This window comes from Danio aesculapii, chromosome 17 (assembly GCF_903798145.1).
Source record: "Danio aesculapii chromosome 17, fDanAes4.1, whole genome shotgun sequence".
In the NCBI taxonomy this organism is placed as follows: domain Eukaryota; kingdom Metazoa; phylum Chordata; class Actinopteri; order Cypriniformes; family Danionidae; genus Danio; species Danio aesculapii.
The window spans coordinates 15604478-15618543 of record NC_079451.1 but is presented as its reverse complement, the minus strand read 5'-3'; the positions used below and the strand labels follow the sequence as shown (position 1 = coordinate 15618543).

General features: G+C 34.5%; 2 protein-coding genes across 3 annotated transcripts in view; one reads left to right on the top strand and one right to left on the bottom strand.

Moving 5' to 3' along the window:
- Positions 1–14066, bottom strand: part of myo6b (myosin VIb) — a 149522-nt gene that overhangs the window by 109373 nt on the left and 26083 nt on the right. For both annotated transcript variants that reach the window (XM_056476720.1, XM_056476719.1), the window contains exons 4-9: positions 13816–13889; positions 2863–2992; positions 2642–2747; positions 991–1046; positions 796–893; positions 532–696 (exon numbers count right to left, since the gene is read on the bottom strand). In XM_056476720.1, the coding sequence (XP_056332695.1) occupies positions 532–696; positions 796–893; positions 991–1046; positions 2642–2747; positions 2863–2992; positions 13816–13889 (629 nt within the window). The remainder of the gene's footprint in view (positions 1–531; positions 697–795; positions 894–990; positions 1047–2641; positions 2748–2862; positions 2993–13815; positions 13890–14066) is intronic.
- On the top strand, positions 6718–8813 carry LOC130244337 (uncharacterized). The gene is made up of 4 exons (XM_056476721.1): positions 6718–6881; positions 7043–7198; positions 7356–7448; positions 8444–8813. The coding sequence occupies exons 1-4, from the start codon at positions 6780–6782 to the stop codon at positions 8744–8746; spliced, it is 654 nt and encodes a 217-aa protein (XP_056332696.1). The 5' UTR covers positions 6718–6779; the 3' UTR covers positions 8747–8813.

Below are 14066 nucleotides of genomic sequence, written 5' to 3'. Positions count from 1 at the left end.
AATGAATTTAATCCATTTTGGAATAAAGCTGTAAGATAAAAAAAAAATGTGGAAAAAGTGAAGCGCTATGAATGTTTTCTGGATACACTGTATAAAAACGATCTTGTTACATAGATATTTAAATGTATAAATAACGTGTATAATAAACACATATATTTTATATCTAAATATAAATAACAATTTTCTCAAATATATGCATACATGTGGATTTATATATACATAATAAATACAGACAGTACACACACTTACGATACGATTGCATACGATTATTCACGATTAATTTTTGCCCTGCACTAACTGAAAGCTTATTTATTTAGAATTCATCATATGTATATTTTAAGACACGTATGACTGTTGTGCATGCTCACACATGCAAATGTTTCTGCATTCATCCGCATTGACAAAGCCTGTTTGCTTAGGTCATGTCATGGCTGTTAGCTTTCATTGCAGCAATTACACAACAAAAAGTGTCTTCTAGCCTTGTTAAATGATTTCCAGGTTTTCCTAACACACAATGTACAGGAAACTGACCCGGAAGCTGTCGGGGGAGTTGAGATGAAGCATGTTCCTGATGTCCTCTGATGCTCCTGCACACAGTCTATAAAATATATGATAGTTTCGCTCTTCTTGACTCTGCATGCAAATCCGAGACTTCTCCAGCAGATAGTGAGAGACAAAACCGCCCACAACTGCATTCTGGACACGGTTCACAAGACACAACAGACATAGTTAATAATAACTATGTGAAGTCATGTACACTTACACTCATGTCCTCAGACTAAAAACTAAATTCACCTTCTCATTAAAATGAATTTCCACAAACTTTCCAAAGCGGCTGCTGTTGTTGTTCCTGACCGTCTTTGCATTTCCAAAAGCTTCAAGCAAGGGGTTGGCTGAACACAACAGAGATATATACAATATGTACTGTAAAAACAAACATTTTGCATCATATGCAAAAAAAGAATATGCAGTACTGTGCTAGACACCTACCTTCAACAATCCTCTCATCTATATCTTGTCCTGTGCCATAAGATGTGGTTAAATACCTGAAATAATAATTAAAAAAAACTTGCAGTATCAAAACATGATTAAATTAATAGTCAAACTGGCCCAAAACAACATTAAACTAACTTGTAACATTAACAGTAACATTATTGAGCACTATGAAACGTTAAAATGTATTTAGACATATTTTATACAAACCATATTTCATTCAACCAAGGCAGTATTTATTTGATCAAAATACAGTAAATACAGAAATACTTTTCATTTTAAATAACATTGTAATTGTATTTTTAATCGTTTATTGTAACATTGGTTAAAATTGTATTCTACTGACTGGTACTCCAAAGCTTATAGCAGACATTTTCTACCAGGTGCAGTTTTTGGCTTCTCACAAAATATATCTTCTCTCCCTCAAACAATGCAAGAGTTGACTAAAAGACTAGTGCTTAATAATTGGACATCACCTTTAGCCCCCTCATTCCAGAACTGGATTTCCGACATGATATCTGTTATTCATATGGAGAGATTCAGATTTTTAAAGACTAGCTCCATAAGAACATTTCTGGCTACTTGGGGACAATTTCTTGATTTATTTGACAAATCTGAATCAGAATTATTAGCCCCCCTTTGATTTTTTTTATATATATTTCCCAAATAATGTTTAACAGAGTAAGGACATTTTTCACAGTATGTCTGATAATATTTTTTCCTTTGGAGAAAGTCTTATTCGTTTTATTTTGGCTAGAATAAAAGCAGTTTTTAATTTTGTAAAATTCAGTTTTAAATGATAATAATGTGAGTTTAAATGCTATTTTACATGACATTTATTGCCATAATACTGAAAGCAGCAGCAGATAGGTCACCTCAGATCTTGAAAATCAAATAAACCGTTTAAAATTAAACTGTAGAACAGCAACTCAGTGCGAGCCAACACATACCAGTGATTCAGCATCTACCTTTCATAATGTTAAAGAGGTTTAATTTGTATTTGTATTGATTAGATTATAAACCTTATCAACTCCATTTCGTTGGGGTGCAGTGAGTACACTATTCTGTGCTTCTGAATGGCTGTATTTCAATTTCTGTCGTGTTTCGTCTGGTGCAAAAAGCCAAATTGCTTATAACTGCAAATCTCGCTACTTAGCGTGTTGTTAGGACACGTGTTACGATGTAATCTGCTCACCTAATGTTTACACTCGTAATATTTATATTAGTTGCCAATTAGTAAACATCTCATGTGGAACTCTGAATCTGCATTTCATTTCAGAGGCTGCTACTGTCCACCGGAGGTCGCATTTCCGGTCGTGGACGCAAACTCTGAGAGCCTGCATGACTGAACGAATTACACCAAGGCAACCCGGGGTGCTGAAATATAATTGGCCAAACTGGCATTGGGCTGGTTACATGACCAAAACAAAGACAGACGTATTGGCACGTAACGCACATTTTCAAAGCAGAATATCTGACGTCAGCATTGTTTTTCAGATAAACAAAAAAGTTCACTTAGCATGTTTCTTAAATATCTGGCAACATATTATGGTATTTTTATGCGTTAGAAGAGTCAAAAACGTACATACAGCACCTTTAATTCACTCACCATTATAAATGCAGCACATATAAGCTACAGTTATCCCACCTGAGAACAAACTTTGTGTTTTCTGTTTTCCCAGCACCCGATTCACCAGACACAATGATGGACTGGCTCATTTTCAGAACCCTCATGTCTCTATAGGCTTTATCCGCTGAGAGAGAGACAGAGAGAGAGACACGTTTGTCAAAATCCCTGCCAACACTGTAAAATCCTTAAAACTGAATCCTCAAGTGTCCTATTAGACAGCCGTTCAGATGTCCACTCACCAATAGCATAGACATGAGGAGGAAGAGTCCCCAAAGAGCGTCCCTGATAGCTCTTAATAGACTCTGGAGAGTAGAGTTTAGGGATGTCGAAATACGGGTTCACAGCTATGAGGATGTTAGCAACAAACGTCTGAAATAACAAGAACAATTTTTATTAAATAAGTTTATTATTATTAACATTTGATTTTACATTCTTACATATTTTACCAGTTGACATGAATTTTGACATGTTATCTGCTGTCATTCAAAAGCTTCATGTTTAGCCATGCTACGCAGAGAGCGCCGCTACCTCACAGGACCTAATTAAGTGCATTGGGCAACTTGATAGCGTCTGGGCAGGATTAGCTGGGTCATCTGAGACGTGCAGTCACACTAGGGCAGGGTCTGGACAGTCTCCTGACAGGCTCTAGGGCTGGGCTGATGAGCGTGCGCTGACAGCGGGACCGCAGTCTCTCAGATGAGAGGCTAATAAGGGCCGCTGGAGCACGACAATAACATGCCCATCAGCTCCCAACCTGCAGACATGCCTGCCAATGAGATCTGCAGGCTTTAGCGTTGAGTCTGGAAGCTCTGTTCGGCCCTGAGCAGATTGTTAAGCTAAATATGCGCATACCTGATGCTTTTGTTTAAGATTTAAGGAGGCAAATCTGTTGAATTTTTTTAATTCGGTTTTATTGGAACAGGGTTTAATTAATCAGAGGATCGATTTGTTGTGAATGTTTAAAGGTGATAGGGTCATTAGTCAATTGGGGTACATCCTGTGGTCAGTTTAAGTTCATTTGTATACAGAAGTGCTTAACTTTCATTCCAAAGCATTACATTACAGTCAAAAACAGGAAAGTTAAGGAGTATATAAGCATAGTTAACCTGCAGTTATTTAGTATATAGTGTCCATCCAAAATGATGATGTCTTTTGATGTATAATACACTTAACAGCCACTTTATTAGATATGCCTTACTAGTATTGGGTTGGACCCCATTTTGCATTCAGAACTGCCTTAATCCTTCGTGGCATAGATTCAACAAGGTAATGGAAATATGCCTCAGAGATTTTGGTCCATATTGACATGATATCACGCAGTTGCTGCAGATTTGTTGGCTGCTTATCCATGATGCGAATCCCCCATTCCACCACATCCCAAAGGTGCTCTACTGGATTGAGATCTGGTGACTGTGGAGGCCATATGAGTACAGTGAACACATTGTCATGTACAAGAAACCAGTCTGAAATGATTTGTGCTTTATGACATGACACGTTATTCTGCTGGAAGCAGTCATCAGAAGATGGGTACACTGTGGTCATAAAGGGATGGTCATGGTCAGCAATAATATTAGTAGGTTGTGGCGTTGACACGATGCTCAACTGGAACTAATGGGCCCAAAGTGTGCCAAGAAAACATCCCCTAAACCATTACACAACCTACACCAGGCTGAACCGTTGACACAAAGCAGGACAGAACCATGCTTACATGTTGTTGATGCCAAATTCTAACCCTACCATCCGAATGTGGCAGCAGAAATCGAGACTCATCAGACCAGGTAACATTTTTCCAATCTTCTATTGTCTAATTTTGGTGAGCCTTTGTGAATTGTAGCCTCAGTTTCCTATTTCTTAGCTGACAGGAGTGGCAACCGGTGTGGTCTTTTGCTGCTGTAGCTCATCTGCCACAAGGTTGGATGTGTTGCACGCTCTTCTGCATATCTCGTTACGTGGTTATTTGAGTTACTGTGAACCAGTCTCACCATTCTCCTCTGATCTCTGGCATCAACAAGGCATTTGCAACGAATCAGATCATTCTCTGTAAACCCTAGAGATGGTTGTGCATGGAAATTCCAGCAGATCAGCAGCTTCTGAAATACTTAGACCAGCCCGTCTGGCATCAAAAAACATGCCACTTTCAAAGTCAATTAATCCCCTTTCATGTCTAATCTGATGCTCGGTTTGAACTGCAGCAGATCGTCTTGACCATGTCTACATGCCTAAATGCATTGAGTTGCTGCCATGTGATTGGCTGATTAGAAATTTACGTTAACGAGCAGATGGACATGTGTACCTAATAAAGTGGCCGGTATACCTGAGTGTATATGATCAATGAAGTGTATTTCCAGGAACTATTGTCATCATCATCATCATCATCATAACTGTACATTACGAAATGAACAACGTTGGTCTGAGCTTGGGTTAAGATTATCTGCTTGTCAAAACAATGAGGGGCAGAAATGTATTATTACTATGATATTATATTGTTATTACTATACTATTACACTCTAAAAAATAACTCAAGCGATCTGTTACCACTACATAGTTTAATACATTGTTATAACTTGAAAATTCTATATTGCTGATTATATTAAAACTATTACATTGCCAGAATAATTTTATTAAGTTTTCACAACAGGAAAATATTGATAATTACATCAACTTTAAAAAGTGGGTAATTTAAAGATAAATATATCTGCCAATTAGTTTAAAACAATATTTAACTTGTAGCAAACCAAAAAATTGCATTGATAACTCAATTTTTCCACACCAATGGAGTTCTGGATTTCAAAGCTCCTCCCCCACTCAACGATCAAGAGGCATGTCCGGACAAGTTTTAAGCAGACTGTTTGGCACAAAGGATATTTAAGGTGAGATATCTGGGTTTTATTTCATTTCCAAATCAATTTTCTCCATTCCACTACTGTTGGCTACTCCTGGTAAATATAGTTGATGTTGGCAGGGTGTTTTGACTAGAAAATAGTAGATAAGAATGTAAAAACCCATATGGTAAGCCAGAAAGGCAATTTAATTTGAGCTGTAAATAGAAAAATAATTTAGACTTATAGTATATTTGTCAAAATAAAATAAAGTTAATATAGTAGAGGCTTTTTTCATATATAGTATAGCTTTATCCTGCATGTTTTATGTTAGTTATGTTAGCCAGCAGAAATATATATTCTGGAACTTGCTCATAGTTGTTATCCAACCTAAAATTTGTATTTTATTCCTCCTGCTCTTATGAAAAACATTACATTTATCTACTGGTTGCTGAGATTTTAATACAAAGTTCATGCAATTGTATTATAACTTCCTAGGCTGATCTGTATTTTAGATATAAGTGGGCTTATATACAAAATGGGTTGGGGGTGCAAAATGTTTAAATTTTGAGACATCAACACAAATAGTGTTGCTAAAACATTACAGGCTACACCATGGTCATTGTGGGCAACCATTTCCATGCCTCTACCAAGACTGTGTTCTTTCAGAACATGGGGTAGCCTTAGATCACATTTATCAAGACATCACTCTACGGAAACTCAGAAAACCTCCAGATCTGCAGAAAGTTTTTCTTTTACTTGTCCTTGTTGCAATGCCATGACAATTTCCACAGAAATAGAGTTATTTGAACATTTGGGTCGACATTTGAAAAAACACGAAACTGTCATCTGTGTATTTCAGAACTGCAATTTCAGCACTAACATTTATGGAACATTTGCTTCCCACAGAAGCCGAAAACATACTCCTCACTCATTGCATGACTTCAAGGCTGACATAATAAAAAGGTATGTATGTTCAGTCAATGCAGATCAACACAGTGATGTGGAAGTTCAAAGTGGGGAGCTGTCTGATGAAGGTCAAGATGACAATAATGATGTGACAGACCTGCCAAACTGCATAGAAAAAATTTTGGCTTTGTTGTTTCTTAAACTTGAGAGCACTTTTAATGTGTCTAACAGGTGTATAGATGAGATTGTTGAAGAGTTAAATTTTATATCTCAATCAGCATCCGAACCCATTATCAAAGGTATTTTGCAGTCCTGCTTGCAAAAGCACAATTGTGAAATTGATAAATCTGTTGTGTCAGACATGGTGACAGAGCTGTGTGATGCAAATCCTTTTTCCTCCGCCCTGAGTAGCAGTAATAACCAATAAGATGGGCAAGACATTCTCCCTTCGCAGGCAGGAAATCATTTACAATGCCCCTGAAATAAGGAACATCTTGGAGCGCTGGCCTGCATTATCAGATGCAACACAGGTAAGTTTAGTTTTATTTTTTGTCTAGTTTCACAATTTTGTGAGAAAATCATCTTGAAGTTATTTATTCTAAAAACAATAACATATTACATGTTATTTGTTCTGTTACACATTATATACAATTATTCCATTATTTAATTATTCCATTCTTATTTTCTACAGATAAATGAAGAATTCAAGAGGATAACCACTGTAAGTCTTGAATCCACATTTATGGCCAAACTTGACAAATGCACCCCAAAACTAATGGACCTGGCCTCATCAAGGGGAGGAGCTAAAGGGGAAAGAATCAGAAGGATCAAGGATATGCTACTTGAGGTATTGTAAATAATTTGTACACACTAGAATAGTTTAGATTTCTGTTTAAAATGTCAGGTTGCCGTCAGTTGTTTGTTCAGATAAAACCACATTCATTTACTGTAGTTACTTTATCTTGATATATATATATATATATTTTTTTTTTTATATAAAACAGAACAATGCAGTTGAAGTATGGAGAGAAGTAGCCATCCGCTGTCTTGTTGTCTATCTTGGAGAGAAAGAAGAAGACCTTTTCAAGGAGTTTGCTGTAAGTATTACAAAGTTTTGAAATAAAAATAAATCTTCATTTGACAGTGGAAACATACAAGACAAAATATACGCTCAATGACTGCTCTCTTTTAGTTTAATGAGTAGGTATATTACACGGTCCACACACACTGGGTTTACCTAGCTCTGCGTTATAATAACAACATACTATTTAATCATCTGTTCAATAAACAGATGTTGACAATAATGATATGAGAAAAATTTGTAAAATGGGTATGACTGTTGCTTTTCACTTTTACATTTAAATTACATTGTGAAACTTATTATTCTTATGATTGAGCAGCTGGGTGCATGACCATGTAAGAGGTAAAATAACAGTTTCCAGAGATTAACTGAAATCAAATGTACAGTTAAAGTAAGAATTATTAGCCCCCCTGAATTATTTGCCCCGTTTATTTTTTTCCCCAATTTCTGTTTAACGTAGAGCAGATTTTTTCAACATTTCTAAACAGAATAGTTTTAATAACTCATTTCTAATAATGGACTTATTTTATCTTTGCCATGATGACAGTACAGAATATTAGACTAGATATTCTTCAAGACACTTCTATACAGCTTAAAGTGACATTTAAAGGCTTAACTAGATTAATTAGGGTAACTAGGCAGGTTAGGGTAATTAGGCAAGTCATTGTATAACGATGGTTTGTTCTGTAGACTATCCAAAAAATATAGCTTAAAGGGGCTAATAATGTTGACCTTAAAATGGTTTTTTTAAAAATTTAAAACTGCTTTTATTCTAGCTGAAATAAAACAAATAAGACTTTCACCAAAAGAAAAAAAATTTCATCAGACATACTGTGAAATTTTCCTTGCTCTGTTAAACATCATTTGGGAAATATTTAAAAAAGAAAAAAAATTCAAAGGGGGCTAATAATTCTGACTTCAACAGTAAGTAAAATTTAAAAAAAAGAAGAGTTTATAAATGTAATTACCTCTATCATGCTAATCAATTTTTTTTTTATCTTGCTTTACAAGAATACACAAGAATTTGAGGCAGACCTTGAAAAGCAAGTGATGACAATTGCCATCATTGGTGATCAGTCAACTCTGGAATTGAACCACAAGACGGAAACCATCGTTGTTGAGGGAATCAGAATCCTGAATGGAATGGATATCTCAAGGTGTTGTGCTCTGCTGATGGGCATAATATATGCTCTGAATCTGAGCTACCCCAAGGAGCTTAAATATACTTGTGAAGTGTTTCAGAAGCTGTTTCTCGAACTTGATGGACTGAAACCCAGTGCAAAAGTAATGCGTCTCAAGAACAGCATTTTCTGAAGCCTCTACTTATTTCAAGGTAGATTTTGCTCTTTATGTTGCACTTTATATTGTTTTGTATTTTGAAGTCCAGATACTGATCTTTTTTGTTTATTGTTTTCATACTGTTTATATATAAATTGTGGCATTTATATATGTTTGTTTATAATAATACAAATGTTACATGTTTTTCAATTAAGGTTAACTAATATAAGATAGTTTGAAAAATGTACAATTTATAAGTTAATAGTTTACTGAAGTTTATAGTCTGCCACTGTAGCTTTAAATGTATCAATGCCTATAAATTGTTTTGTTGGAATTCATTGTGATGGCATAGCTATGCATGCGCATGCACATCTTTAAAGGAAAAGCTGATGGCTCAGTTTGTTTATAATTTGTGGGACCGTACACATTTTTGTTTTGTAAACTTTGAGAAGTGCAATATTTAAAATAAAACACTGAAAACTGTGGTTCTAAACAAATAAAAAGTTACTGAAAAACAAAATTGCTGTTGTTAAAAAATTTATTTCTTACAGGCACCTAAATGAACAATAATATAAAAAAAACAAACAAAAAAAAATTATTTCAGCTACTTAATTTTTTGATGTTTTAAACTTAAAAACTTGCATGTATAATTATGGTAATTAAGTACATAACACTGGATATATTTTAATTGTTAATTAAAAAAGCTAGTTGGAACAACTTAAATTTTTAAGTACTCAACTTAAAAAATGGAGGTTATGCTATGTAAAAATACCTCTGATTGAAGAGGTAAAGGTAATTTGGCTAACATAATAAAGTTTGCTGTCTGAACTTCATTTTGTTAGATGTTGTCGTAACTTGAATATATTGACGCAAACTGTTGCGTTGATTTTTTTTGTTTGGTTTAAACAATATTTTTTAGAGTGTACTATGCTATACCAATTTTTTGCCTTGACTTTCCATATAATCTACTCAAGCAAATGCTTAAATTCGCATGTGGTGTGAGCACAGCATAACAGATTAAAAGTAAGGATTTAAAATTCATTTCCAAAGGACAAAACAGGTTTCTTTTACTTACTAAAGTACTGTTGCACTTCAGTTTGAATCATGTTAAGCAAGTTTAAGAAGAAATGTTTATTTAGAAAATAACATTGCCATCTTGCACATATTTTTTATGTAACTCTACTTCCCCGTTTTGTACTGAGTTTCAGGGGATAGTTATAATCAATCCAAAATGATAATTTGCTGGTAATTAAATCAACCTTTAGGCCGTCTAAGATACAGGAAACATTTTATCTTCAGTATAACATTAACGAAGATTAGTAGCTGAAACTGTGGTCCTTTGTGATTTATAAACTGTCAAGAAAAAGTCAATGGCTTCTGGCATTTTAAGGAAAATGTGTGATAACAAATTTTCCTTTCTGGGTGAGCTGTTTCTTTAAAGTAGCAAAAAAAAAAACAGTCATATATTTTTTTAACATTGTTTTGCATGCACAATCCAATCATTTGAAAGGGAATCTGTGCAATTGGGCTTTTGTGTGAGAGCCAAAAGATCCCCAGGCTGATCTTTTTCCTGTTCACGGTGATCATGCAAATTTGCCGTGCAGACAAACAGATTGTTGCTTTGTTTGTAAGTGACTTGACTATCTAAAAACTATTTTTCATGTATACTATTAGCAATAGACCCTTTTTACCTAAAAAAGTACATGAACTCAAATGAAATTGGTTCAGTTTAACAGAATTTACGGCATTTCCCATACATTGAATTATTTGTGACTGCCCACCATATAATTTCCAACACAAATTGGTTTTTCAAAAGCCTTTGACTTTGTTGAATAAACATTACCACAGCACATTTCAAAATCAAAATGTGCTAAGTGTTTTAATATGAATGTAGCTTTACAAAAAAAAACTATTCAGAAAGGTTTTAGCATTGTCTTCATTTAGTCTTTTCTACGCTGTAAAACCTGAAAAGTTAAATCAAACTGTTTGAGAAAACCAATTGCGACACCATTTAAGTTTAGAAACAGAATGGTTTAGACAAGACAAGAATACATACATATATATATACACACACACACACACACACACACACACACACATATATATATATATATATATATATATATATATATATATATATATATAGTCATACATAATTACAGTTACACATTACAGTCACACATAATTTATATATTTATGTATATATATATATATATATATATTTTTTTTTTTTTGTATGTCTGATAATATTTGTTCTTCTGGAGAAAGTCTTTTTTTGTTTTATTTCGGCTAGAATGAAAGCAGTTTTTAATTTTTTTAAAACCATTTTAAGGTAAAAATTATTAGCCCCTTTAAGCTATATTTTTTGGGGCGACGCAGTGGCGCAGTAGGTAGTGCTGTCGCCTCGGCTGGGTCAGTTGGCATTTCTGTGTGGAGTTTGCATATTCTCCCTGCGTTCACGTGGGTTTCCTCCGGGTGCTCCGGTTTCCCCCACAGTCCAAAGACATACGGTACAGGTGAATTGGATAGGCTAAATTGTTCGTAGTGTATGAGTGTGAATGAGTGTGTGTGAATGTTTCCCAGAGATGGGTTGCAGCTGGAAGAGCATTCGCTGGATAAGCGACGTGCTGGATAAGTTGGTGGTTCATTCCGCTGTGGCGACCCCGGATTAATAACGAGACTAAGCCGAAAAGAAAATGAATGAATTAATGAAGCTATATTTTTCCAATTGTCTACAAAACAAACCATCATTATAGAATAACTTGCCTAATTACTCTAACCTGCCTAGTTAACCTAATTAACCTAATTAAAGGTCACTTTAAGCAGTAGAGAAGTGTCTTAAAAATATCTAGTCAAGGCATCATGGCAACGATAAAATAAATCAGTTATTAGAAATGAGTTATTAAAACTATTATGTTTAGAAATGTGTTGAAAAAATCTTCTCTCCGTTAAACTGAAATTGGCGAAAAAAATAAACAGGGGCGCTAAAATTATAACTTCAACTACATATATTCATATATATATATATATATATATATATATATATATATATATATATATATATATATATATATATATATATATATATATATATATAAAACACAGCTGTGGCGGCAGGCCTTTTTTTACACAGATCTACCAACTACCTGTGACATAATTTCATTGACAAATGTTGTGTGCGCAGTATTACAAGTTGAAATCGCATTTATGTAATGGCCTACGAGCATGCAAATTTCCTTTACGAGCTTGCACGCCAATCTCCTCTGCTCGTGTACAAAACTTCTTGCACGCCCCCTCAAATATACGCTGCTCAAGCGCAGATTCTTCTCAAATAAGTGAATTGCTGAAGTGCGATTTAGTGCGTTTATGTAACAAGTATGTCTCCAACATTTATTAGATTTGCTAGGAATATTTATAAATGTCTTCAATTGACCTACAGAGTGGTATTAATGCGTCCTGAAGTAAAGTGAAATGCCTATTCATCTTGTTTCACACATCACGCACCAGTCAGTCAGCACGTAACCTTATAGGGTTAAACAAATGACGCACAGCACTACTAAGGTTACAGCAAAGTTCGCGCTGTTATAATTCACTATATATATATATATATATATATATATATATATATATATATATATTTTTTTTTTTTTTTTTTTTTTTCATTTGGTTTGAGTTCTGCTTAATATAATCTGTTTTTTTTTGAGTAACCATAGCTCTTTATCATTAAGTCAAAGTAAGTTTTTTTAATTATAAGTAAAACTAACTTATTTGATTTAGTGATTTTCACTGTTTGATAACTTTGTATGATAACTGATAAAATGTCACATTTGAGAGCTCTGCACTACTTTGATTACAGCCGTTACCATGGAAACTTATTTTTTTGATGCTTTTTCTTGGTTGCTGCATGGAAGGCACCATACCGACCAGCGTCTACCAGTAGAATGCTTATAATTTTTGTTAATAGCGTTTACAACTGGTTAATCTTGATCCAAAAATGGTTGTGAATACAGTTTTGAATGGCTAACAGAGTGTTGTACATATTTGAAAGGTGTGTTGTAAAGCTGGTTCAAGCGCAAGAGTCTCCCATCAGATAAGATGCTGAAATATAGCATCAGTGTTTCCGACCTGTCAGTTGTTATACTGCACTCAGTGGGCTCTTCAATGTACACACATGAAATACACACACACACAAGCAATACATCACTGCATTATAGAGCAAACCATATTATCGGCATGAAACTTAACAGTTATGTAACATTAAGCCAAGCAATTTGCAGAAAATAAAAGTATGTTACTAATACTCTGCTGGCTGATTTGCATGTTGATTCTAATCAGGATCTGTAATGTTTCATGGGTAATTTGTATTTTCTGTCATTTCAAAACGCCACTTTATTTTCACTTTGTGCCACTCTTTCAATCAAGTTGTTAGTGGGACAGCATGTGTGTGTCAAACATTTTGGTCTATTACATTTGTTTGGGTTGGTTATATATTTGAAAAATGACTTTTGCAATCCCTTTGAACGGCAGAAGATGCCGTCCGACGGTAAGTGTAAATGACTCACAGCAGTTGTTTTTCATTCATACTAGATCACATTTTTAAATAATCAGTCTCAGAGATGGCACTGATCGACCGCAGGATTAGTCCAAAGACATTTAAAACAAGTGAAATAGATTAACTATTGTTTCAAAACTGTCCAAATGTGACTGTTTATATGCATAACGCTGCTGACCAGACGTTCGAGGCATACATGCATAACATAATGGGTAATTTTGCGTTCTATGAAAAAGGTCTTTAAGTAATTCTATAAGTAATATGTTCTAAGTAAATTACATTATAAGTAATAATTAAATTCTTTAAGTAATAAGCTCTATAAGTGATAAGTTGGTAATTCACATTTACAAATCAGCCTGTCTGCGATGTTACTTTAACACTAAATTCAACTTAAAAAATAAATGCATATGTTCCCACCTGGGAAATGTAAGCCTGTTGAAAACACTCATGTTTAAGTTTTCCATTGGACTAACTGTACTAGTGTAGATTTACACTAGGAAAAGAAACAAAGCAACAATGAAAAACAAGACCTTTAAACAGGTATTTGACTTACATAGATCATGTCTTTGCTGTAACGGATGCTGATGTTGTTCAGGAGGGTGGCCTCATTCAAATACATCAGAGAACCTGGAAGCCATCAAACACATGCTTAAGTATTTACCATTGTAAAAATAGCTGACGCAACTCTACTATTTACTTATTTATTTGCGTTTTATTGCCATATCATCAGCATTGGCTATCATCATGGCAAAACCTATTCTAAATATACAACATATAACATGCAATCGGTCTCTTAATAAACTT